Genomic DNA, 23,557 nt, shown 5'->3' with positions numbered 1-23,557 from the left:
GGCTGATTGTGGTGGCGAGACTGAATGGAGCCGGAGCGGGTAAGGTGAGCACACAGCGAGTTTGACAGAGGAGGAAGTATCGCAGTTGCATGGAAGGACAGGATACTTAACACCGCATTCCACACTGTGCTCAGAGAAAAGAGAGGAGGAGCCACCCGGACAGAAACGGAACAGAGGAGGAGAGGGACGGAGACAGAGACAGACGGAGGTGAGACGTGCGGAGAGTAGTGAAGAGATAGCGTGAGAACGGAAATAGGGGAGAGAGACTAACGTTTCCATGCATATAAGAAACCAAGCGGGAGAAATCAGGCTTCAACGTATTAATACTGCCAGCAGAAGTGTAATAACCATTTCAAGATGTCTCAATAACACTGGTTGAAAATTAGAATCGTAACTGTCTTGGAATAAAACCGTTACGTTTTGAGCATTTAAAAACAATTTGCTGTGGTGTATCAGAAGTATTGATATAAAAGCATGAGAGATGGTACGATGTACTACTATAGTAACTAAGTTTTTGAACATTTAGTTAGAGCCTTAGGTTGAAATTGATACACATTTTTCCATTAACCAAAGAAAAGACTCTTTGGCTTACAAAGATAAGTCAAAACAATCAAATAGCAAGGTTAGCAACTGTATGGAGTGGGCCCCAAAGCTTTTTAGTGTAAGCCTGGACTACGCCACAGCCACAGCTGTATCAATCAGAGGGAGTCAGACAATGGACGGCAGGAAGCAAGGTGAGAGCTTTGCCAGGGATTTGTCATAATGCGAGAGCCAGTTTGGTAAGTAATCATCAACCAATTAGATCTGTAGTTTTTAAGAGAATCAGAGTGAAGGAGAGAGAGGGAGCGAGAGAGAGGGAGGAAGGGGGCAGGGCGGAGAGTGATTGGTAGCTATATGGAGAGCCAGCTGAGTCATCACCAGTACACTCTGTGCCGCATCACTGCGCTTATAGACAGATCCCCTCTACCTCCTCCGTCTCCCGTCTATCTGGCTCCACCTCTGTTTCCTGCTCTTTGACTACACACATCTCTTTCCCTGATTCCTCTCATATCTTATGCACCCCAATCACCTCATTTCTACAAGCAAGAATCGTGCCTTTTGTGATTTTAAAAGCACTGCATCCCGGATCTGTGTATTCCTGTATCTAGCTCAAGTTCCTATCAGGGATGGGAGATTGTGTCATTGTGCTTTTTTTTTAATTCTGTCCATTTCTGGCTGAATCGAAACACTTAAATGATATCCCTTAAGACAACATAAAAAAAACACATTGAAAACAGGCAATTTCCTTTTCTGTGTTTTAGACATAACAAATCAAACAGCCTTTCAAACATTCAGAGGCTGTTCCTTCCCCATATTTAATTACAGTCTTTCATTTACCTCTGAAAACAAAACACTGATGTTTACTGTTTTAGACAATACTGTGGTAACAGTACTGATATTGCCCTGCGTTCTTTTTCCAACAATGGATAACATTCTTATGTGGTTTTCTGTGTTGCCGTTGTTTTCATGGACTCATCGCTCTGCCTCTCCTCTTCTGATGCCCTCAGACTGTTGGTAGCGCTGTGGTTAACGCCAACACCATATCACTGGGTGGCATCTTGACAGACCTACATATGGCTGGGTGTTTGTTGTGGTGGCTGGGGGTAGATACTCTGGCGGTGATAGGGGTGTTTTTCCCACATCCCAGAACATTTGCCGGGGTCTCTGAGCCATGTCTATTCGCTGTCTGAACAACAGCATTCCCGTCCCACCCTTTCCTGTGCCACACACACACTTGGATAGCAACGCACAAAACACAAACACGCCATAAACACAAAACACACATAAATATGTTCAGTCAAAGAAGATAAAAAGGTGATTTAGATGCCCTGCTGTAACAAGCCCCTTATGTCAGATCGCCAAGAGCCACCAGACTCTGAGCATCATGGTGGCCTCGTTGCTCTCTCTCTCTCTCTCTCTCTCTCTCTCTCTCTCTCTCTCTCTCTCTCTCTCTCTCTCTCTCTCTCTCTCTCTCTCTCTCTCTCTCTCTCTCTCTCTCTCTCTCTCTCTCTCTCTCTCTCTCTCTCACACCGATTTAAACTCTCATTACCACAGATCAGGATCATCCCAGATCTACTGGATCTGTTTTAGATCTACCACGTAGAATGAGTCAGTGACAAGATCATGAGCTTTACAAAAACTTAACAGCTAAAGCAATAAGGATTAGAACTACAACGTCCAACTTGATCTTTTGGAGCCTCATTGTTACAAGTGAGGATCCAGAATGACAATGCACATTGTAGGTTATGTGCTTGTATGTGCACATGTTATACATGGGGCAAAAAATATATGTTGAAATTCAAATTATTTAACATGTTCAGTGTTTTCCTTCAGTTTGTGGAAGACTTAAGTGTGTGCATTTGGCAAGGGGTTTATTCGTCCTTCCTCCAATTTATTAATTTTTTAAAACTTTTTTCTATTCATTTTGTGTCTCTAGTCGGAGACACAATTTTTTTTTTCTTTGGGGTTGTTTTGGGTCTCTGGTCATTTGGTGTCTGTAGTCGGAGTGAACTTCCCTTTGTGGTAGTTTTGTCTAGTTGTAGTCTCTTTTCCACATAACTTTGGGCAATTATTATTACCATATCTGTATGCATCTGCATCTGTTTAAATGTTGTAAAAGCTAGGGCAGATCAAACATAAATAAGACTCAAAAAGCTTAAAGACAAAACTTGATAAAGAAGTCCAACTACAGTCAATAAATCTGAAAAAAGGTCTTTTAGTTACATTCATTCGGCTTAGGTGCTGCCCAAAAGTGCTTGGGTGCCGCACCTAAACCTTATAATAGCAGGGAAAACCCTGATGTTAGTGAGTAGACATTAGTAATGACTAATGACTGATGTAGGACAATTCACATTCTGTGAATTAAGCCTTGTACTGCCGGTTTAACTGCAACTACTAACATTGTGCATGCAAAGGTTAATTATTAGTGTTATTCTATAAATGTTGAGGCAGAAATAAAATCATATATTTATTTAGTTTTTATTTTGTTGAATTTAAATCGACCTAAAAAAGAAAGGTTTCGCTACCCTATTATATTGTGTTGCTACAGACAACTGCGTCCGTATAAAAATACAGTGACTGCAAAGAAATGAGTAGTCGGTTAATAGTTCGCTCTTTGACAGACAATTTCAAGCAAAATTCCAAACATTTGCTGGTGTCAGCTTCTCAGATGTGAGGATTTTTTTGTTGTCTTATATGATATTTTAAGTAAATATCATTGGATTTTTTGACTGTTGGTCAGTCAAAGAAGCAACGGGTTTATGTCACCTTGGGCTCTGGAATTGTGTGGGGGGATTTTTTTTAATTTTTTAACTGTTTTTAAAACAGACATGTCTTAAAGCCGTCCTTCCTCATAGTTTAACTATATTATCTATTGAATGCTTTAGACACGTGGACATTTGCGATTTTATTTTTTTTACGGAGAATTATAACCGTATAAATGTATTTTCCTGTCCTTATTAACTGACACATACAGTAGTTACATAAAACACCAGGAAAAGGGTAATGCTCAGAAAAAGGTAGGCAAATACTTGTGTACTTATGGAATAAAACGGAGTGAGTGTGAATTTTAAGCCCCTATTCCATCATTTAAGTCCCTTCCAAGCTCTTTGTGCGTTCCCACATCCCTCATCCTACATTCTCCTCTCCTGAGTAATCTGCCCTTCTCCCTGATGATATCATCATGCATCACAGCATCACGCAGTTTGCTCCTATTTTCAGATACCTGCGCCATGGAGGAAAGCCAAACAACCGCTTCCTGTGTATGAGTGTGTGAATAAGTGAGAGAGATTGAGGGGAGTCTGGGAAAGGGGGGCACAGGGAGATCTCATCCAGGAAAATGCCTTTGGTTGGTGCACCTGAATGTGCGTGACAGAGATGACTAAATACCCAAATGTGAACACATCGAGCTAGTTACACGTATCCTATTAATATGAATGTATGCAGCGTGGCGTGGCCCTAAGACATTGTCACATTATGAGCTTGAGGTTCCCTTACCAATTTGTCTTTGAGCCTCTCGCCCTTGATGTGAAATTCCACAGCGGTGGGGCTGGTGCTGGGGCTGGGGCTGGGACTGGGACTGGGACTAGGACTGGAGCTACAGGGGCTGAAGTTGCTGCTGCTTCCTTCACTGCCTCCGCTGTGGGTGCTGCCGCTGTCCTCCGCCCGGCTGACCTTATAGACGGTGACACAGCTAAGGCCTCCGCCCCCCAGGGGAAGCCACCCACCACTGGAGTCATCCCGAGTCATGACCACTGCTCTCACACGCGCATAACTGTCACTGTGAACGATGAAAGGAAGGAGAGGAAAGGAAAGAGGATGGAAGGAATAAGAAGAGAGGACAAGAGCAGAATGAAAAACAATGCTTTTAGAGAACATCATCAGTAGTAATCCACATTCAAACATTTCCAGGGGCATTTTTCTTGAGGGCCTTCTTTTGGTGACCATTTTTATTTCAAAACATCATCAAAAGTAGACAGCATGAAATATCAGCACACATAATTCAGTCCAACCGCAGCATAAAACAGTACATATTACAGTACACGTAGCATACACAAAAGGGTTAGTGAATGTTATAGTGAGGGAACCCACCATAAACACACAGATGAGATAAAGCGAGGAGCAGTGCATAACATGTCTACATCACATTTTACCATCAATTTAAAGGTTTAAAGAGTTTACCACATGCCACATCCCACACAACTACTCTGATACTGAGTCTACATAAAACATAATGAAACTACAAGGAAATCTAGGTGGTTTCAGAAGCTGCTACTTGCAACAAGCTAGCCTAAAATCTGCAACAAATCTAAAAATAGAACGAGAAGGAGCAAAGTCAAGGATTCAACGTTTGGATGAAATGTGTATTTTAGGTTTAGTGTATTACATAAACAGACTGGAGGTTTAGATTTCTAAAGTCTGAAGCTGTCAGTGTATGTTAAACCCTGGCAAGAGGGTGACTGACCATGTGGCCAAGTTCAGGCTTTGGCTGCTGCTGATTTCCAACCTTTCCCCTAGAAGCAGGTGGTTTTCAAACTAGACAACACATGACAGGGGCTCCAACTCACATGGACCTCTTTCCTTTCATATTTCCGATGACGCTACTGTTGTCTCACTTAGCTTTCTCATGTCACCTACGAGGACTTTGAATCACGTTAGTTAGGACTGGGCGATATATCGATATTATATCCATGTCATGATAAAAAAATTAGATATTGTCTTTGATTTTGGATGTCATTATATCATTTATATGGTATATAAGTTGTCTTTTCCTGGTTTTAAAGGCTGCATTACAGTTAAGTGGTGTCATTTTCTGAACACACCCGACTATTCTAGCCACGTTATTATTTTCATTTAGTCATTATATCCACATTACTGTTGAGTATTTATCAAATCTCCTTGTGTAAATATTTAGTAAAAGCACAAATAGTCAACACTATAACACTATCAATATCAAGGTGTTTGGTCCAAAATATTGTGATATTTGATTTTCTCCATAGAGCCCAGTTCTTACGTTACTCATGTATAATAAATACTTACATAACTGAGGGAAAACGTACCAATAAAAAGCCCAAAAATGTTTTATAGTTGCAGGAATGAAACATGAGGGGAGGTTATTCACTGTATGAGCAAAGGCTTTTAGTTTTAGAGGTTAGTTCACATGTAACATTAAGTGGGGCGTACAAAAATGCAAAAAGGCTCAGGTTTTTACACTGTCCCTTCACTTAGAGTCAGATGTTTCCATGATTAGATAACATGGACTGCATTGGGCCGCCGGAAATGACAAAGGTCAGGGTGTGCTGAGGGCAGCATTTTGCAGAAGCTCCTGGTAACATATTAAAGGCTGGGGAAGATCTAAGAGGTGACAGAAACCCGCTAAGGGAGGGAAGAATGTGACTGCCGGATGTCTTCCTGTGACACGTTGCTCTCTGGCCGACGTCTGGGTTGACCAATAAAGATGACGTCACAGGGTCGGAAACATTTCCTGAAGAATTTCTTCTGATAGGGGCCAAATATAAAACAGTGATTAAGGGAGAGACATTTGACTAACTCAAAACACAGTTACCTCGTAGCTACTGCTCTAAAAGAAGAACTGTCTCTACCCTCTTACTGACTTTTCTCTCTAAATCATGGCCTCCTCTATAGTGCTAACCTTTGCCCTCCTGCCTTCCACGCCCTTGGAAAACCTCAGTACCCAGGTTATTGGTTAGTAATTAATGGAAGATTCAATGAGCATTAAATCTGAAGCTATTTTTTCTTCTTCATGTGAAAGCTTTGATATCCTGGCACCCGGTAATAGTTGACCAAAGTTCTTTCAAAGGATTGATGAGTATGATAATTATGGATAACTAACTGACAAAACAGAAAAACCACACACTTCATTCTGGCCAATTCTGGTCTACTCGGACACAATAGTCACAACACAAACACACTGTTTCTAGACTAATAACTACTAACTATGTATGTCATGACAATGTGACAGAGTCACTGGTAGTGATAAACTTAGACAGAATTATCACCAAAATCTGCAGCTACCCTTGGCTTTATAGTGAGTTTCAGCTCATTTTTAGCTCTCATTGTGTCCTCTTTAGCCACAGCAGGCAGCTGTTTTGTTTTAGAAAAAGCTCTGATAAACCCACTATATACTACCCGCTCAGCACCAAACGGAAGACAGATACAGTAAGTGGCTAGCCTGTGAACGTAAAAAAGCATTTAGCAGCTGAAGAGCCAGATATTTCCCTCAGGAAAGACCAGGTTTTCAATTGCTTCTTTTGAGAACTGAATCTATCAGATATGATATTAAATAACTGGAATATGGGTTGAGAAGAATGGTATTTTAGTTTATTAGTAAGTAGCGACCAAAGCTTAGCTGACTTGCTGGTAAATTTTTATGTACCACGCTACAAGCACATAGATTTCTTTTTAAAAGGTAGAACAAAAGGTTAGGAGTACTTCTGCTAATGCTATAAGTACAATATAATAATATTAAAGATATAATAATAAGTGCTGCTTCAAATCCAAGCAAGGTGGTTTGGCATGCATCTGTCAGAGAAATACACGTTTGTAAAATGACTAATATATCTAATCGCAAGCATCTGACTGTATATATCATGGTAGCATTCTAATTTATTAAATAATCTTTATATTACCCTTGATTATGTTCCCTTATTTTGACCTTCCCATAAGTTCTGACAAATCAATACAAGTCTTTGGTTAGACTGAATGGCTATCAATTCCTTCAATCATATTAAATGTGGTAGAGCTGCGCATACCAATACAACCTGTTCAAAGTTGATGCCTTAATAATCCGTCTACATTCTTAGAAAGCTCTGTCAGTCACGGTGTAAACAGCAGGGACCAACCCTGGAAGTCTTTTACTTCTTATTGTTATTATTATAATCTTCATAATTGAGGAAATAATAACGCAGAGTAGGGCTGGACAATCACAGACAGACAGACTGTTTTGAATAACCTCTTATCAACCTAAATGCACTCATGTCACAACTGTCTGTTTTCTCTCTCACGTGCTGCCCTCATGCTTAAACAGTAACTGGTCGTGGGAGACTGACAGAAAAACACAACCACGACTAACTTCCCCTTGCAACAGCCTTTCTGGTTACACACCGTAACAGTGCCGCAGAAGTAGTGCTTGACCTTACACGAGAAGGAAAAAAAATGCACTTTTGAGCAGTATAACAAGCAGTAAATGAGGGAAATACTGCCGCTGTTACACCCTTCTATGGCCCCCAATAAAGGATGATGGGTGCAGGAGGGGCAGTCAGTCAGGCAGGGGGTCCCTGGGGTGAACAGAAGGCAGGCGGTGGTGTCGCTCAGCCATGACCAGGGCACAATGACCAGGGCCTGACCCTTCAGACCTACCATCACACACATGCCAGCAACCATGACACTCACAGGGAGGGGGGCTGGGCCCAGAGAGGAAGTGAAGTGGACTGTGTAAACGAACATTTTTGCATCTAGCTTCAAAAAACGCCCGTGCCGACCTTGTTTTGGAATAAGAGAAATACTTAAGTCTAATTAATACTGAAGTTAAATGGTCAATAAGGAAACTGGAATCTCTAAAGTAGACTCCTGAAACATACAGACCACCAACTCAACTCAACCGACGACAAACCAGCTAGATCCATTTAACAAAATCTTTAAAACAGAGAAATATAAAGGTTCCGTCCGCTTCCTTCTTTTCTCCCTCATAAAAAAAATCTTTTGTGTCTTTCTGGTAAAAACAGTAAGTGGTCCAAAAGTATATTTGAGTGCAACCTGCTGCAACCCAGACACACACACACACACACACACACACACACACACACAGTTCAGAGTGGGATGGGGGACACAAAGGCTGGCCTCCACGCCCCTTGCTGGGAGCACACAGTTGACTGGACACACAATTGAGAGCGGAAGCAGATCAGCTGGCCTGGGGAGAGGGGGGATAGAGAGAAAGGAGCCCCCCATTCCAAATTATTCCAAGTTATTCTGCTGGATGACTGACTTCATTTCCGACCAAAAGCAGGAGAGAGAAACGGAGGGAGGGGTGAGAGGGTAACAGAGGAGGAGGAGGAGGAGGAGGAGGAGAACAGAGTGGAGACCAAGGTGACAGTCAACAGCTGAGCTCACACCCGCATTTGAATCAACTTTGTCAATGCACAAATAGGATGTGCATAGACTTTTATGGCATCAATGCAATATAATGTACCCAGTAAGACAAGTAACTGCATCCTACTGTTTCAAAGCTAATTTAAAGGGGGAGCAAAGAGCAAACAAAACACCATGACTGGTAAAGTAGAATTCAGCTTCCACTTGAAATTCATTGTGAGAAGAGAAGAGAAAAGAAGAGAAAAGAAGGCGTGATGGTGGAGCACGTGCAGACCAGGCAGGCCTGGGCCTCGAGGCCGGCTGCTCCAGTGTGTGGTGGAGAAGGGGGATCCTGGGACAACCATTTCCTAAGTTGACAAAGTGGCCGTTTGTCTGCTGCTCCGGCCCAGGCTCACTGAGCTCCAGCATGCCATCATGCTTTGCTCCTGTCTCAGCCTTGGGCTTCCCACCCCAGAGGGGAGTGGGGGAGGGGAGGGGGAGGGCAGGGAGATGAGGGGGGTATTGAAAGAAAGACAGGAGGGGGAGAAAAGGGGAAGGAGGAGAAGGAAGAGGAGGAGTAGAGGAGGAGTGGAGAGAGAGAGAGAGAAAGGATGTGGCCTGAGCCCTGGGTGTTTGCCAAGTCACCCTCCCTTTCCTCCGCTCCGTTTCCCCCTTCTACCCAACCCCTCCCCGGTTGTCTCTCTTTCTACACAATGGCCGCTTCTCTGCTGAAATTTCACGTTATTGGATCCCGGGCCTGGAGTTTTGTCCTCCCACAATGTCCAGGCAGCGGAGCATGCTGCAGGGGAGACACACTCTGCAAGCTAAAAGCTGGAAAACCATTCCTCCTTTCATTAGCATCAGAAAAGAGGAGAAAAGCCCCCTCCACCTCCTTTTTTTTTTTTCCATCGCCCCTTTTCCTCCCCATCTCTCCCCTGTATCAAAACCGGAGGAAGACTGTCAAGCTTGGTCAAGCTCCACTAGACCACTTTGGTTTGTAGGACTTTTGAGGGGGGGGGGGGGGGGGGGGGGGGGTCATTAAAATATCATTGGGAAAATAAACACAAGCTTCTTATCCCAATCCGATTCCATAGATTATCCTCCAACAGGAAAGCAATCACTAAGAAAGTAGAGGCGGGAACGGAAGATGGCGTAAAAAGCTACTCTGGGTGTGACTCATTATCTATATTTACTTGAATGCGTGGCTATTTTCAACAGCTGTTATCTTAGAGAAGAGATGCTGCATTTACATTTCCTTAACAGCGATAGTCTAAAATACAAGAAGTCTTTATGTATTCAGTGTAGATCAACTTCCTCAAAGATCTACACGAGTCCACCTCTTGCATATAATGTAGCAGAAAAATGATTTAATATTTGAATGCAAGAATTTATGAAAAAAAGGAATCCATCACAAACAAAAATCTAGAGGAACACATGGCAACTTGGAGCATAAGTTGTAGGAGGATAAAGTGGTGCAGTTTTCTTCACTGTGATCACGCCTCATTGAAGAATTAAATAACATGCAATCTGGGACTCGACCGTCGATTCCAGCAGTGCATCTAATCTGAACGGTGCAAACTTGCTGGCCAATTAGCCACGGTTCAATACCCCTAAATAACCAGTGGCAAACTCAAGGGCACGGACATACTCAAAACAAACACCAACATGACCCAACATGGATGCTGTGCAAATTATGACATAAGGCCAGAACAAGACACTTTTGAAGGGGCTGTCTGTTAGCCATTAATAAACCAGAACAAATAATGGGACAATGCCTACAGAAGCACCAACAGGCAGCCAGCATCACAAGTCTGCTACATTAGCTGCAGTGAAAACTAATACGTTGGCTATAGAAAGAGAAGTGAAAGAGAAATTTGCCCTATCTCGGCTCAACACCTCAGGCTGCTGGTGAGTCATCTCCCTCACAAGAACATTCAGCCTAGCTACCAACTGACTCAGGAAAGAAAAGAAAAAAAACAGAACCAGCCGACTCTGCTGGTGCACCACACAGCGACTCTACTCTTCAAATTTTACCACCAACCCTTTACAGAAATACCACCTAATACGACGGCAAATGAACGGATCGTAGACGCTTCTGGTAGCATTCGTCACAGACAGCAGTTAGTGGGTCAAATGAGCCTGTAGCCCAGACCAAAGATAGACCTAAAACAGCAAATGAATGTCAAAACCGCTCACTCAGACAGCGTTTCTAACATTGATTTTTCTAACCAACCCCTCTATTATTGGATTGGGCCTGCAACCCCAATGTTCTAGGTGCCGCTGCGCCGTGGCACTATAAATCACAACGATCCCACATGTGTATCAAATGCCAAAAAACTATTCTCAAACATCAATCAAAGCCACATATTGAGATGATATTAATTAGAACCGCAAGCATTTGGAAAATTAAAACCTTGCGCTTGCCATTACCAAAAAGAAAAAAAGAGGACCGCAAATTTCGACTGCTGCGTCTCTGTTCTTCTTTGATGTAAGAGTAGTCCCCTGGGACCCGCGCGTCTTCTCGTCATAGTTACTCTGAAACCGGGGGGGGGGGGGACAAGGCAGCTGTCTAGCTGTGGGAGAAACCATCAATACATCTCAGGAGCAACTTGGGAAGTATAAACCACCAAACCTTGATGATGGCCCATGCTATGGATGTAAAGAGTAAGATGTAATCCATCTCAGCATGCTCTGTTGTTGGTTGCTGGGAATAACATTATTATCATATCAGAAACCAACCTCTTAGTTCATCTTAAAACATCAATCAGATTCCCATTCAATCGGCTTTCCATACAACCTCTGCCTCTAAGATTTGGAAAAAAACAAAAACTTTAACAAAGCAATTACAGTCTGTTCCAAATTCTAAATATAGCCACTAGACAGGACAAAATCGGATCAAATAATTATAATAATACTAATAATCCTGAGCAGATAAAAATACATGTTCTTACATGCCTCCAATCTGAAGTTGTTATTTGAAAACTTCACTCAATAACTGATTTATTTGATAAAATAAAAGCTATGATTGGTTACATTTACTCGTCTATGATCCAGGCCTATCTCTCCCAGGGACACACACACATGCCAAATGTTCCCAGAGAAATGAACACACAAGTGTGTAAGCGCACAGACGCACACACAGAAACCCCTTCCTGTTTTCAAAGTGTTTGGAAACTCAATCAAAGACACAAGGTTTAGGATTTACATCTGTGCGCTTTTATGTCTGTGGCCTCGCAGGAAAGAACCATCTCAGCCCAGCTGCAGCAAAGAGCTCACATAAGGCCCAGCCTTCGTGCTCCTGCATGTAGCACAACTGAAAACAATATCCACAATTCGGACACTTAGTGTTAACAGCACTTCTTAGAGGTATTGAGATATGGTCTGTGAACATCAGAGGCCCAGCTTGACAAAGAAATAAAGACAAGCCCTGCTATCAGGATGCTGTGATGGAGACACAACCCAATCAGCAAGTTTTTTAGTGTAGGCCTACAAAGACAGCGTATGTCCACATCGGGTCTTTGTCTTAAAAGTAAAGAAATTTGGTTTAAAATATGCTCTAAATACACTGCTGACAGTTATGCCAGATTATGCGTGCTCCTAAAATACATGAAGAGGAAATGAAAATTATAAGAGGGAAGTAGCTCAGGTTTAAAATACACAGAATCCAGGCCTAAATGTGGCCATGGGAATGGAACACGCCACTACTAGACAAGGCCTGTTCAGTCTGCTGGCTTGTCTCAGTTTCAGACAGTCCCAGCCTTCCGGTTATACAGAGGAGAATTGTCATTAATAGTCACCAACAATACAACAGCTTCTAAAAGAACAAGCAATACTCAAAATGTACGCAAAATAACTTTTAGGATTGTGCAACTTTTCACCTTAAGTAAATATTAAAACTGAGAGCGAGTTCATTTTTACAATAAAATGAAAGTGTCTTAGACATCACCTATGCCTAAATCTTATAAAATGTGAGAACATGCCAAGCAAGCAGTTAAGTAAAATGCTGTTACATGTGCCCTAATGTATATTTGTCAAATAACACAAACAACACATTTCGTCTTTGTGAACCACCGTAGTCACAAGCAACACTTCCCCAAAGGAATACAGAAGCAAAACCAAAGATGTGTTCAGCTCAGCAGATTGTGTGTTAGATAAGACATGCCTGTAGTTAAGACTGGGCCAGCTAGTAAAGCTAAGTGTTCATTAAGGTCGTATCCAACAACTAGTCAGGGTTTTTCCTGCCTAGAGAAACTTTTGGCGCGCTCCCCAGAGGTTTTAGCCCGAGCCGAAGAAAAATCATGATTTTCAGCAGCTAGCCTTCCTCTCATCCACAACCGCTAGCTAAGCTGTACTGTTTTGACTAGACCTGAACGCTTCCCTGGGAAACTAGCGATACGGGATCTCGGTCTTTCTGTGCAGGGTAAGGCTATACCAGACTCTCCCGGTGAGCGTGCCGAACCGCTGGGGCCGCTGACGCAGCGAGAGGCCGCTGCCATTTGATCATGGCATCAGTATTAAATTAAGCTGGTTTCATAGCCGTCCAATTCCATGTTTTGGTACCATTGGTTTTAAGGCCTGATGCGACCCATACCCAGGAGTAGGGCCTACGCATGACAACTGCTGCCTTCTGTCCCGCTCAGTCTTTGGAGTTAGTGGACGGTTCAGTTACATGTCGAACCATGGTGGTCTGTTACACTGTGTATTCAATATCACAGGTAATGTAGTGATCAATTGGTAGTATTTCAAAATGGAAAACATACACTTAACATTTTGTGTTCATAACACAATTGTAATATTGTACAAAATACCTACAACTGTAATAGCAGTTACCTTATGTATGTCACTCCTACATTTTTCAACTTAGGAGCAGAACATGCTCCTTGGGAGAAAGAAAAAGGTACCATACAACCAGCTGTTCATATTAGTGAAACAAACTGGACTTTTGGGTCAAGTGTGTCAGGATCTGGGCCCATGAGGTCCCGGATGTGAAAGCCCCCTTACTGCCTTATATTCCATTTTTTATACCTGTCACCAGAATATTGTGTTTTCCTTGAGATAAATGAAGGCGTTATCACCATAAATTGGTGCCTTAAAATGTATCACAATGCAGAAAATGAAGTCTATGACACTCAAATCTTCCTGGGGCTTAATGTGTCCCCCCCCCCCCCCCCCCCCCAAATGCCCATTCTGAGCCAGGAAAATCCCTGCTGGCAATAACCCCAAATAACACTATCTATAAAAAAAAAAAGGTCCAGGAAATTATTTAGCTTAACATAAGGGCCACAGGATATAGGCAATTACCCAGGCCATAAAGCACTAGCCCTAACAGCTGAAGTAGCTGCCTCCCTTTGTCGTTTCAGGGCATGATGGGGGTTGTTTAGGAGGAATGTGTTTAGAAAGCTCTGCAACAGGAATGGGAGTGCAAAACAGCCCTCAGGTGATAAGATCACGACACCCACATTGGCAGATAAATGCTGAGCTGTCAAATCAATCACACAGATAGGAAGAGGACACAGAGAGAGGAATCACCTGACGGCCAACAGACAACAGAACTGCGGGAATCTAAAACAATGGGGCCATACCCTCTGCGTGTTCAGTGGAACATGGAGGCATCTTCACTGATGTAAATGGATGAGGGATTCATTTGATTAATTTTAGCAAAAGGAGTCTGTAGGCCCAAAGAAACTAAAATCCATGATTTTAAGTTCTTTTATTTTCCCATGGTACGGATTTATGATAACAGAGGAGCTTCTATTTGTCTAAATGTAATCTATTTCATGTTTTTTTTAAAGAAAACTATGAATCCAGAAATGTAGAATTTTAGCTTAGCAGGGCATTGGATGCAATGTGTAAAAACAAGCTTTTCACATGTGTCCAATGATTATGTAAAAGGAGTATCTACAGTACACAGATAAAAGGTACCAGCCCGGTGAACCTCAACATACTACTGCCTCGGTTGAGATAAATATTTTAGATAAGCGTGACATTCAGTTGAGAGGCTGCTTGCGCATACTTTCATAAATCTCCCACATGACCGTAGTCCTGACCAAACCAAAATGGGACGAGGCTGTGTGTGCCTTCTTGTCATTTCAGTCTTGTGAACATAGTTGCGCCAAGGCCAAGTAACATGTTCTCAGCAAAGGGTGTGTTGTGTGAACACCAGCTTGGCTTACCACCCATCATTCAGACAAAACCACTTCCGGACTGACTCGTCGCACATTTTGTTATTGATTAGATGTTCACGGTGCAAGCTACAGGAGAACAAACACATAGTTCCTTTATTACAGTTGTACACGGCAGCAAGAGGTCTAAATATAACCAGGAATTATGCAAACAAAAGGCAGATTTCTTTTAGAGTTTAGCAAATGACTCATCAAAGCTCTTGAATTTATCTTATCAATGGAGGAGAGCACAATGCCACATGCCACATGTCAAAATGTAAAAAAAAGGGACGCACAACACAAGGGACTATTAAGCTTGATGCTAAAAAGAATGTAAACAAAAAATATCCGATTTTTTTTTTTTGAAATGGCTTTGTCGAAGGGCCACGTTAAGGAGACTCGCTTTAGGAAAAACAAACGACTCAGTCAACGCTCTGTATTCTGTTCACTCCAACACTATGAATCATACAACAGCCTGAAAGGTGGTGGAATCATAGCAACAATGTTTGGATCACCTCGCCATCTTAGCTGCGGCCATCACGCAGTGTGGAACAAACCCAGCATATATACTGTATCTAGCACACCACTGATGATCTGTAGCCAATGGCAGTAGCTCCTGGGGCCCCGAGCAGTGCCTTAGGTTATTGCAGGGAGTGCCAGCAAATTGCATTGGTTTAATTTTACTGTAATTTCTCTCACTGGAGGTTAACACCATGAGAAAGATGCATTCAGAGAGCTTGAATCAGAGCTTTCACCCTTCACACAAGCATCAATTAATGTTAGGTTATTACACAACTTAGGCTTAAATTGTGACTAATTGCAAAACTCTGATACATTTCCCTAAAACAATATCTATCTTGGTTAAGTGAGAGTGAGTGATTTAATTGTAATCGATGTGTGTGTGTGGCTTGATATGAGGAAAAAAGGACGCCATGACATATGTTACATAAAAGTGTAGTTCAAGGACACAGCGTCCACACATGAAATCAATCAAAGTCATTTAGGCCGGATAGATGGAATGGGGAAAAACATGGGTGTGTTTCGAACATTAAACCCTGGCACTGTGAATGGCTGGAAAAGGGGCATATGACTTCCTCTGTGACAAATCCATTATCAAAGAAAATCCTCTGAGTTAGTGAAGAAGAAAAAAAAGGGTTAGATAAAACACGTATGTAAAATAAACGGCTAGTAGACAAGCACGGGTGTTTATTTTGTAATGCATTGTGCAGTAAATGCAGGAAATGTGATCATTGTGTGATCGTCGGTGCAATGCGAAACAGTGTACAGTGCTGTGAATGGGCAGGCAGGTACTTTATGAATGGAGGGGATCATGTGACCGCAGCACCTCCCGGAGCAGATTCTCACTGACTGTCAACAAGCGCACACAAGGGATCAGCCCATTAAGACAATAGCGAAATGCGACTGGAAATGGGCGCGACGTGTACAAAAACACATCATGTCACAGGTTCCAATGGATCTCCGTGCGTTGTTGGGGTTTGGGTAGTGAATGCGACGCATTTTTAACCGTTTTTTTTATGAATGGAGATTGTGATATGTAAATGAGTGTGATTGAGAAAAAAAAATGGCATCTTCAGCTCTTCATCGTTGACATTGCCGCAATCGACTCGAAGGGTTTTCATTGAAGAAAGGCTGGACTGAATTACAACATATGATCTGCACGATATGAATCGAGGATTATGTTTCGTAATCATGGCGGACAACAGTTCTACAGATCTATTGTCAACATAACGCTTTCTATTCATAATCTATTGGACAGACGTGTACATAAAATCCCATTTAGACCGAATTATTGCTGTGTAACGTTACATCTAAAACGAGAGATCTCATAACTCATCTTATAACTGCCGATCTATAAAGCAGTAATAAATATACATTATAATAAATTACCGGTATGTGTAGGCAACCATTATTTTACCTATACAGGATATATATATATATATATATATATACATATATACACTGTGGCCTAATATGAATCCTCACAGCATAGCTACATGTTGAACTATGAGACAAAAATTATTAAGAACGAAAGACATTTAATTTTACTAACTCCCAATGTAATCCATAGTGTAGTTTTCTATTAGCCTGCAAAACTACCCAAAGAAAAAGATTATGAGTGTGTGCTTCTTTATCGTTGATATTAGGAGAGTAACGTTGAGGTGATGACATTCCAGCGTCGCTCGGTTTGAAATGTCATTGGGAAAAAGGTAACGTTAATGATCGGCTCATCGAGTAACGCGTGTGTTAATATCCAAAGATGTGCCAGTACTTCTTATTCCAACGGTATGCTGTATGTAAATGGAGAATATGTATAAACAGTACTCACTCGTTGTTTGGATTTGTTGAATCTTCACTCATTTTTTCCTCACGGGGATCCAAATCCTAGCAATAGCATCGACGACGCAGCGACGGCGGGATAAAATACCACAAATATCACCATTTTTCTTCACATGTAGAAATGACCCCTATTTTGGATAGTAAGTGAATGATGTACAACGGGGCATGCCTAACTAACTAAGCGTCCCTGTGAAAACCAAGTGGAGATAGAGATAGTCTAACGTTAGCTTTGCTGCCTGGAACTAACGTTAAATCGCGAGGAGGAATGACAACCGTTGATTCATTTTATCCTCCCTGGAAGTAAAATCCGACCACAACAAATGGGCCATCGGCATCATCCTCTTCAACAATCACAGATCCTCGTTTTGCCCCCAAAAAATGAGAATAGATCCTCAAAAAATGTACAAAATGTGGCAGTCTGTAACGTTTGGCAGGTTATTTGTGGCTGGCTGTCGAGCATCCATTCGCCAACTTCAGGTCCAGGACAACACTTGAAAAAGCGTTGTGGAGCGTTGCTCCGTCAACGTGTCCGAGTAATGTGCAGTAAAGGCATCCAAAGCCAGAAAAAAAAGGTTCAGCTGTGTTCAGTATGAATACTGGTGCGTAAAGTAAAATCATTTAGGTTTGAAATTTCCTTGAGAAGTTGGTGGACATCTGCTTTAATCGAACTCCATTTTCAACTCGGGGGGAATGAAACATCGGAAAACTGGGCGGATGTGTCGACCCTCGCTTGAGAAAATTTGATCCTTCCGCGACGTAGTAAAACCACAACACTCTTGCGGTAAAATAAGCTCAACCAGCCCACTATTTATCATATTTCATTAAATATAACGTATATAGTACTAAAGTGCGTCCCCTTGTAGCCATGTTGATTGAATAAGGAGTGTTTCTTTCCAAAGTTGACCTAAAGTAGTCCCCGCACTTCCCAAAAGAAGTTTCCCTTCAATCACGCATTGATACAAGAGGGAAGCGTCTGTGTGATAGCACGCAAAGTAGAAAATAATCCGGAGGAAGGACTTGGACTGACACACAGCCTCGGCCATTAACAATTTCTGTTGTTTTTTTCATTAAGCAGCCTCCCAATGATAGACCGCCCCCCGAACCAACCAGAACCAGATTTTAAAATCTTCAGGTCTGTGGGGACATGCTTTTAATGCACACACACAGCAAAGACTGGTGCAGCACAAGGAATTACAATAGACCCCATTCACAATGAAAGACAAGACAATTCATTATGATTATTATTGTTATTATGGTTATTATTATTATTATTATTATTATTATTATTATTATTATTATTATTATTATTATTATTATTATTATTATATATTATCTCCAAGCGGTTTTATATTGTGATTATATAGTTATAATGCATATGCAGAGCTTCAAGCCAACATTAAGTGAAAGAAAGTCAATTCACAAAATGAGGATCCTTTTCTGAAACACAAAGCTATTCTGAGTGCTAGTTTGAAATGACAGCGTGTGTGTCATTGTTTCAGTAATGCAATAGCCTCTAATGGTTAATAAAAACGAGGCATGAGATTAACCTCCATAACTATTAAACACAAGCAGGGGGTTTTATACAAGTAGTCATATATTTAAATCTACCCTACCTTGCACCCCTAACTCTCTCTAGGCCGTTGGAGCACCCACCAAAATAAAACACCCTCAGAGACAAAAATGTGTTAAAAGCCTTGCAGAGCGAATCGTTGGCCTGGTTGCGTAAGACTTAAATGCTATTGGATTTCTGTGCTGTGTGGAATGGCAAGAGATCAGGCTAAATGATTCTGCCTGGTTGTCATAGTGACAGCATGTTGTGTGAGAAGTTTCTTTGTATTTCTCTGGCTTTCATGCAACTTGTGCCACGGCTTTATGTTGCAGCCATGTAAAACATCCCTCTGTGTCACTGTATATACATAGCCCATACATTCAGGACCACCACCTGTACAGCCACGACACATATCGTGCACTTCCTTTTTTGTATTTCACTAGATTTCCCGTCTGAGGTGTGTATTGCTATCCTGAGGATTGCCTGAGAGCAGGGGTGAATTGTCCCTTGGGATTGTTTTCTCAGCAAAACTACAGATGTCAGCTTGATTTGAATGTTTTGCACGCTTATATACTGTACTTTAAAAACAAATCTGCAATTCTAAAAAAGTCTTTCGTTGGATTATTAAGGTATAGAAAACCAACTCTGTCCGCATTTTACTAAATGTGGCCACTCGTCTTCACTTTGTCTTTTTTTGAATCAGGTCATCAAGTCGAAATAAATTGGCTCTTGTTTAAAAAAGAGCAGAAAAAGCAACGACCCTGTTATTTTCCTACTAGCATGCTTGAACCCTTCAGAGTATTCAGGGTTCAGAAGGTCGGCCTTCATTCTAATTTCCAAATGTGGATGGCCTGAGTGTGCATTTCCTGTGTTTTTCACACACTGAACACACTGTAGTGCACTTAAACAAGGCAACAGGATGTTTGGTTAACAGAGGCATCTCTTGACTTCTCTCACTAAATGCCATCAGGGTCATTACAATTCTCTTTAAGACGATAAACAAGCTAACATTCCTATATTGCCAACAAGCAACCATCGCATAAAGGATGTATTTAGCAGAGTCCAACACAAAAAAACAACCTTACTTGACTTTTATTCTACTCATGAACTTAAGAGCTTTAATTTCTGACTTGAAATATGAGTTAACATTTGAAATGCATAAATGAAAGCTCACTTGTGACTTTGTTACGTTGACGTGACCCCTAATTAACCTGTTTAGACCTGTAGGTGTGCAGGGTTGGACAGGACTGTCATGCTTATTTTGAGTGGCTGTTTGCAGATGATAAACAAAATGTGGTTAATAAATTGAATTACCAAATTGAAAATTCACAGAAGGACTTGATAACATTATAGGGAGGCACGAACATTGATAAGGGACAAACTAATCTACCTCACGGCATTAAAAACAAACAAACCTCTCCATGGCCACTTTTATTTATGATATCGCAGGAGATTCCTCTCTAGTATTGGATTATGATGAGTCAAATCAGATGACAACCTCAAAACAGCTCCTACCAGTCAGGTCACAAGAGAGGAAAAGTGAGGGCCTCTCTTTGTACAGCAACTGTGGAAAGGAAACCAGTCTTTGTAGTTGCCTCCATACAGTCTGCGAGACCTCAGGGCATGAAGGGAGAAAGACTGGAGATGGCTTATGACTTTTGTAAATAACCTAATCTCAGGATCCTCTGCCTCACATTTTTTTTACCTCCCTCTTTTTTGTCAACACGTTAAGGTTACCTTAACTTTTGTTGAATTTCCAGTGTTTTCTAGTGGTAAAAATGTTGTTTCTTTCCATTCTTAAAAAAACACACACCTGTGGAGTGTACCTCTTCTGTTTGTCTGTGGGACACCTTGGACTGTGTCAGTGGAATAACTGCGTTCCGGGCCAAAAGGTGTGGCTTAAACAAGAGGTGTTGATTTTTAAAGGCCTGGCAGCTGAACAAAACAATGCATACCTATGATTAGTGTGGGCCTGGCCTCGGAAGCCTGGAACTTTTAGGCACGCTAATTGCAGGGTGGTGAGTAGAAAAGGTGTAGTGGCTAGAGGGGAAGGAAGTGTGAGGGCCTTTAGGCATGTTTGACTATGTGCGGTGTACTTGCACTGTCTGTCTCTCTTTCAGACTGGGTGTATGTGCATATGATCAGTGTGGAACTAGAGATGCAAACATTTACTTTATTGCTTAATCGTCTTTAGGATACTGGTTGAGAAATCTTTGAAGTTGTTTATGCAGCATTTTGTTTCAAGAATGTCTTAGAAGACGGATGTGGATAACTGGATGAGTGAAGTGTGTCAAGTTTAAAGAGCAAGTCTTGTGACCATGCACAAGGATGTTGGTTCAGATGGAAGGTCATCATGGTTGCAAAGCCCTTGAGAGAAACACATCTCTGGGATTGTTTAAGTTGCATAAATGCTTAGGATTTGAACAATGTGAGCATCTAAAACCATACTGGAGTGTGTTTTAGAGGGGGGAATACGTTGTTGTGCTTAGAATAAACAGAAACAAAAAATGTGACACCTTGCTTTTAAGTAAATTGTGTTTTATCCCTTACAGCTTTTTTTTACATTATACATTGCATTTGTCATGAGGGTAAGACTGACAGACTGTCACTCCACCTCAGATTTGCTGTTAGGTTTGAAACTAGGCTTGATTAACTCTCAAGATCTGCTTGCCAGTAAATTTGTACCAGCCACTAACAACTCAACTACAAAAATGGGAAACTAAAATGGTTTCAGCCGCAGTTAGCCTCTTCAGCGCTCAAGACTCTGTTACTTCCTATTGTTTGCATGTAATGCGTGGGCTTAATTGAAACCTGATCTAGCTGGGGAAGCTGTGTTTAGGGTGAGGTGGACAGGCCTTTGTTGCTGCCTGAGGGGTGTTTATTTGGGCGGCTTCAGTTGGCTTCCCTGTAATCATCATCCAGCCCCACAGGATAGAAGGGATTAATGAATATGTTGGAGGGGAAGTTACAGATCACTATTTACCATTCTCATGGGGATGAGTAGGAACAGCATCCGAGACACGGGAGAAGTTGGCGTGCATGTGTGCGTGTGTGTGTGTGGGCACGTGCATGCTTTTGCGGTTCTGTGTGTACATTTGTGTACTGTATATCAGAAAGAAGAATGAGGAAAATTTTTACAGTTCCCTTTTTGTACGGCTTTTTAAGTCTGACATAATGTGTTTAAAAGAGATGCTTGGAGGCAGATTTTGTTCATTTTGGTCGGAGCTAGGCCAGCCGTAAGAGTGGTTTCCATCCTCTCATCGAACTCCCGGCAACAAATTAATTCCCAAAATGACAAACTATTCCTTTAAGCAATACCTTAAATACAGTATCTATAAGGTATTATAGATATAGCTTAATATATTTTTTTAGCAATTGAATGCTTTATTTCCTCAAATTGCAAAAATGACTTTAGCATTGAGACTTTAAGGTTTAGGGTTACTGTTTTATTTTAAAGGTGCTCTAACGCATCTTTTAAGGTACAACATTTGTTGTCACATACAGCAAACATCTCTTCTCTATCCGCGAGCTGTCTGTCCCCAGAACACACTGTAAAAAACAAAATGTCTTTGTAGACAGCCAAGGGTCTAGAAACGGAAACACAAACAAACCGTGCCCACCTCTACCACGATGCATACACAAACAGTGTTCCAACGTTCCAGCCAATAACTGACAAGGAGGATTTGGGTGGGGGGGGAGGTTAGTGCACGGAAGTACAGAAGGGAGGGGACGGGATGAGGAGGAAGGAGGGGCAAGCTAGTGTTGTTTTGTTTGAAAATATTTCGAATGTCATCAAGAAGTAATCGATTAGAGCACCTTTAACTGCTATGTTTCCCTTCTGCATCAAACGAGAAGCAATCAATGACTGTAAAACCTCTGAGTCAAAACTACCTACACACACATACACATATTTTGCTATGAAAATCTAGTAACTAACAATAAGTACCCCCCCCCCCCCTCAGCTGTTTAGTTCCCATCCCTCTTTTCTCTTCGTTATGGCCTCCTCCACTTAATCCTCCTGCTCATCTGGGAACCAGCAGCATCCCTCCATGAAGAGACGCATTGTGCCCAGATTATTTGATTGTTTTCAGATGTTGAAGCTTTCCTACACAAAAGAGGAAGAACAGGGCTTGTCCAAAAGCCAGAGGCGTCTTGGCCAATGGACGGACACACAGAGAGGAGGGGGGAAAGAAGTGCTCGGTGCGGGGCTCAGAGAGCGGACACACGAGTCAGGAAGTGACCCCTGCAATGCTAGATTACAAACAATGTGTTCTCTCAACTTCTGCAGTCCTAGCTGTGGAACATACCACTTCTGCGACAGCCAAAGGGGTGGCGCTTGTAGGAGGAAGGAAGGATGGTTTCAGCCTTCTCTCTCCCTCTCTCTTTAATGCTGCATCCATTCAGTGAGTGGCGGAGGGAGTAGGTGGGGTGGGGGTAGTCGGGCCAGGAAGGCACTTCACTGATGAAAAGTCGCCACATGGAAATAGATGAGAAGTGGGCTGAGGAGGGTGGGGGGTGAGTGGGAGAAGGGCGGGAATTGGCTCACGCTACCAGCAGACATAAACTGGGATGTAAAGGGGAAGAAAGGGAGGAAGGTGAAGGATGAGAGACAAGGAAGGAGAAAAAGGACAAGGATAGCGATGGGGAATGTAAGACTAGGGGAAGTAAGCGTAACGGTGAGGGAGGAATGCCAGGGAGTAATGTTCTGATTCATGGCTTGTCAAGCATGGAGTCCCGTGCCTGTCAAATAGCATGTAACCAACAACCTTTTCCTCTGTTGTATGGTGGAATAGTTTGGAAGGGAAGCAGCGCGTTAACACTGAATGGAGCTTTTGTTCTGGGATTGTTGTGTCTTTACATTAGA

At 42.0% G+C, this 23,557-nt stretch overlaps 1 protein-coding gene across 1 annotated transcript in view; it reads right to left on the bottom strand.

The window, feature by feature from the left end:
- Window positions 1–18,083, bottom strand: part of spred1 (sprouty related EVH1 domain containing 1) — a 29,208-nt gene extending 11,125 nt beyond the window's left edge. The window contains exons 1-2 of the mRNA XM_034859208.1: window positions 17,134–18,083; window positions 4,036–4,318 (exon numbers count right to left, since the gene is read on the bottom strand). Coding sequence (XP_034715099.1) covers window positions 4,036–4,318; window positions 17,134–17,165 — 315 coding nt within the window. The 5' untranslated portion in view covers window positions 17,166–18,083. The remainder of the gene's footprint in view (window positions 1–4,035; window positions 4,319–17,133) is intronic.
- Between the last annotated feature and the right edge of the window lie 5,474 nt (window positions 18,084–23,557).

This window comes from Etheostoma cragini, chromosome 20 (genome assembly GCF_013103735.1).
Source record: "Etheostoma cragini isolate CJK2018 chromosome 20, CSU_Ecrag_1.0, whole genome shotgun sequence".
Lineage (NCBI taxonomy): Eukaryota > Metazoa > Chordata > Actinopteri > Perciformes > Percidae > Etheostoma > Etheostoma cragini.
This window is presented reverse-complemented; position numbering and strand designations above follow the sequence as displayed.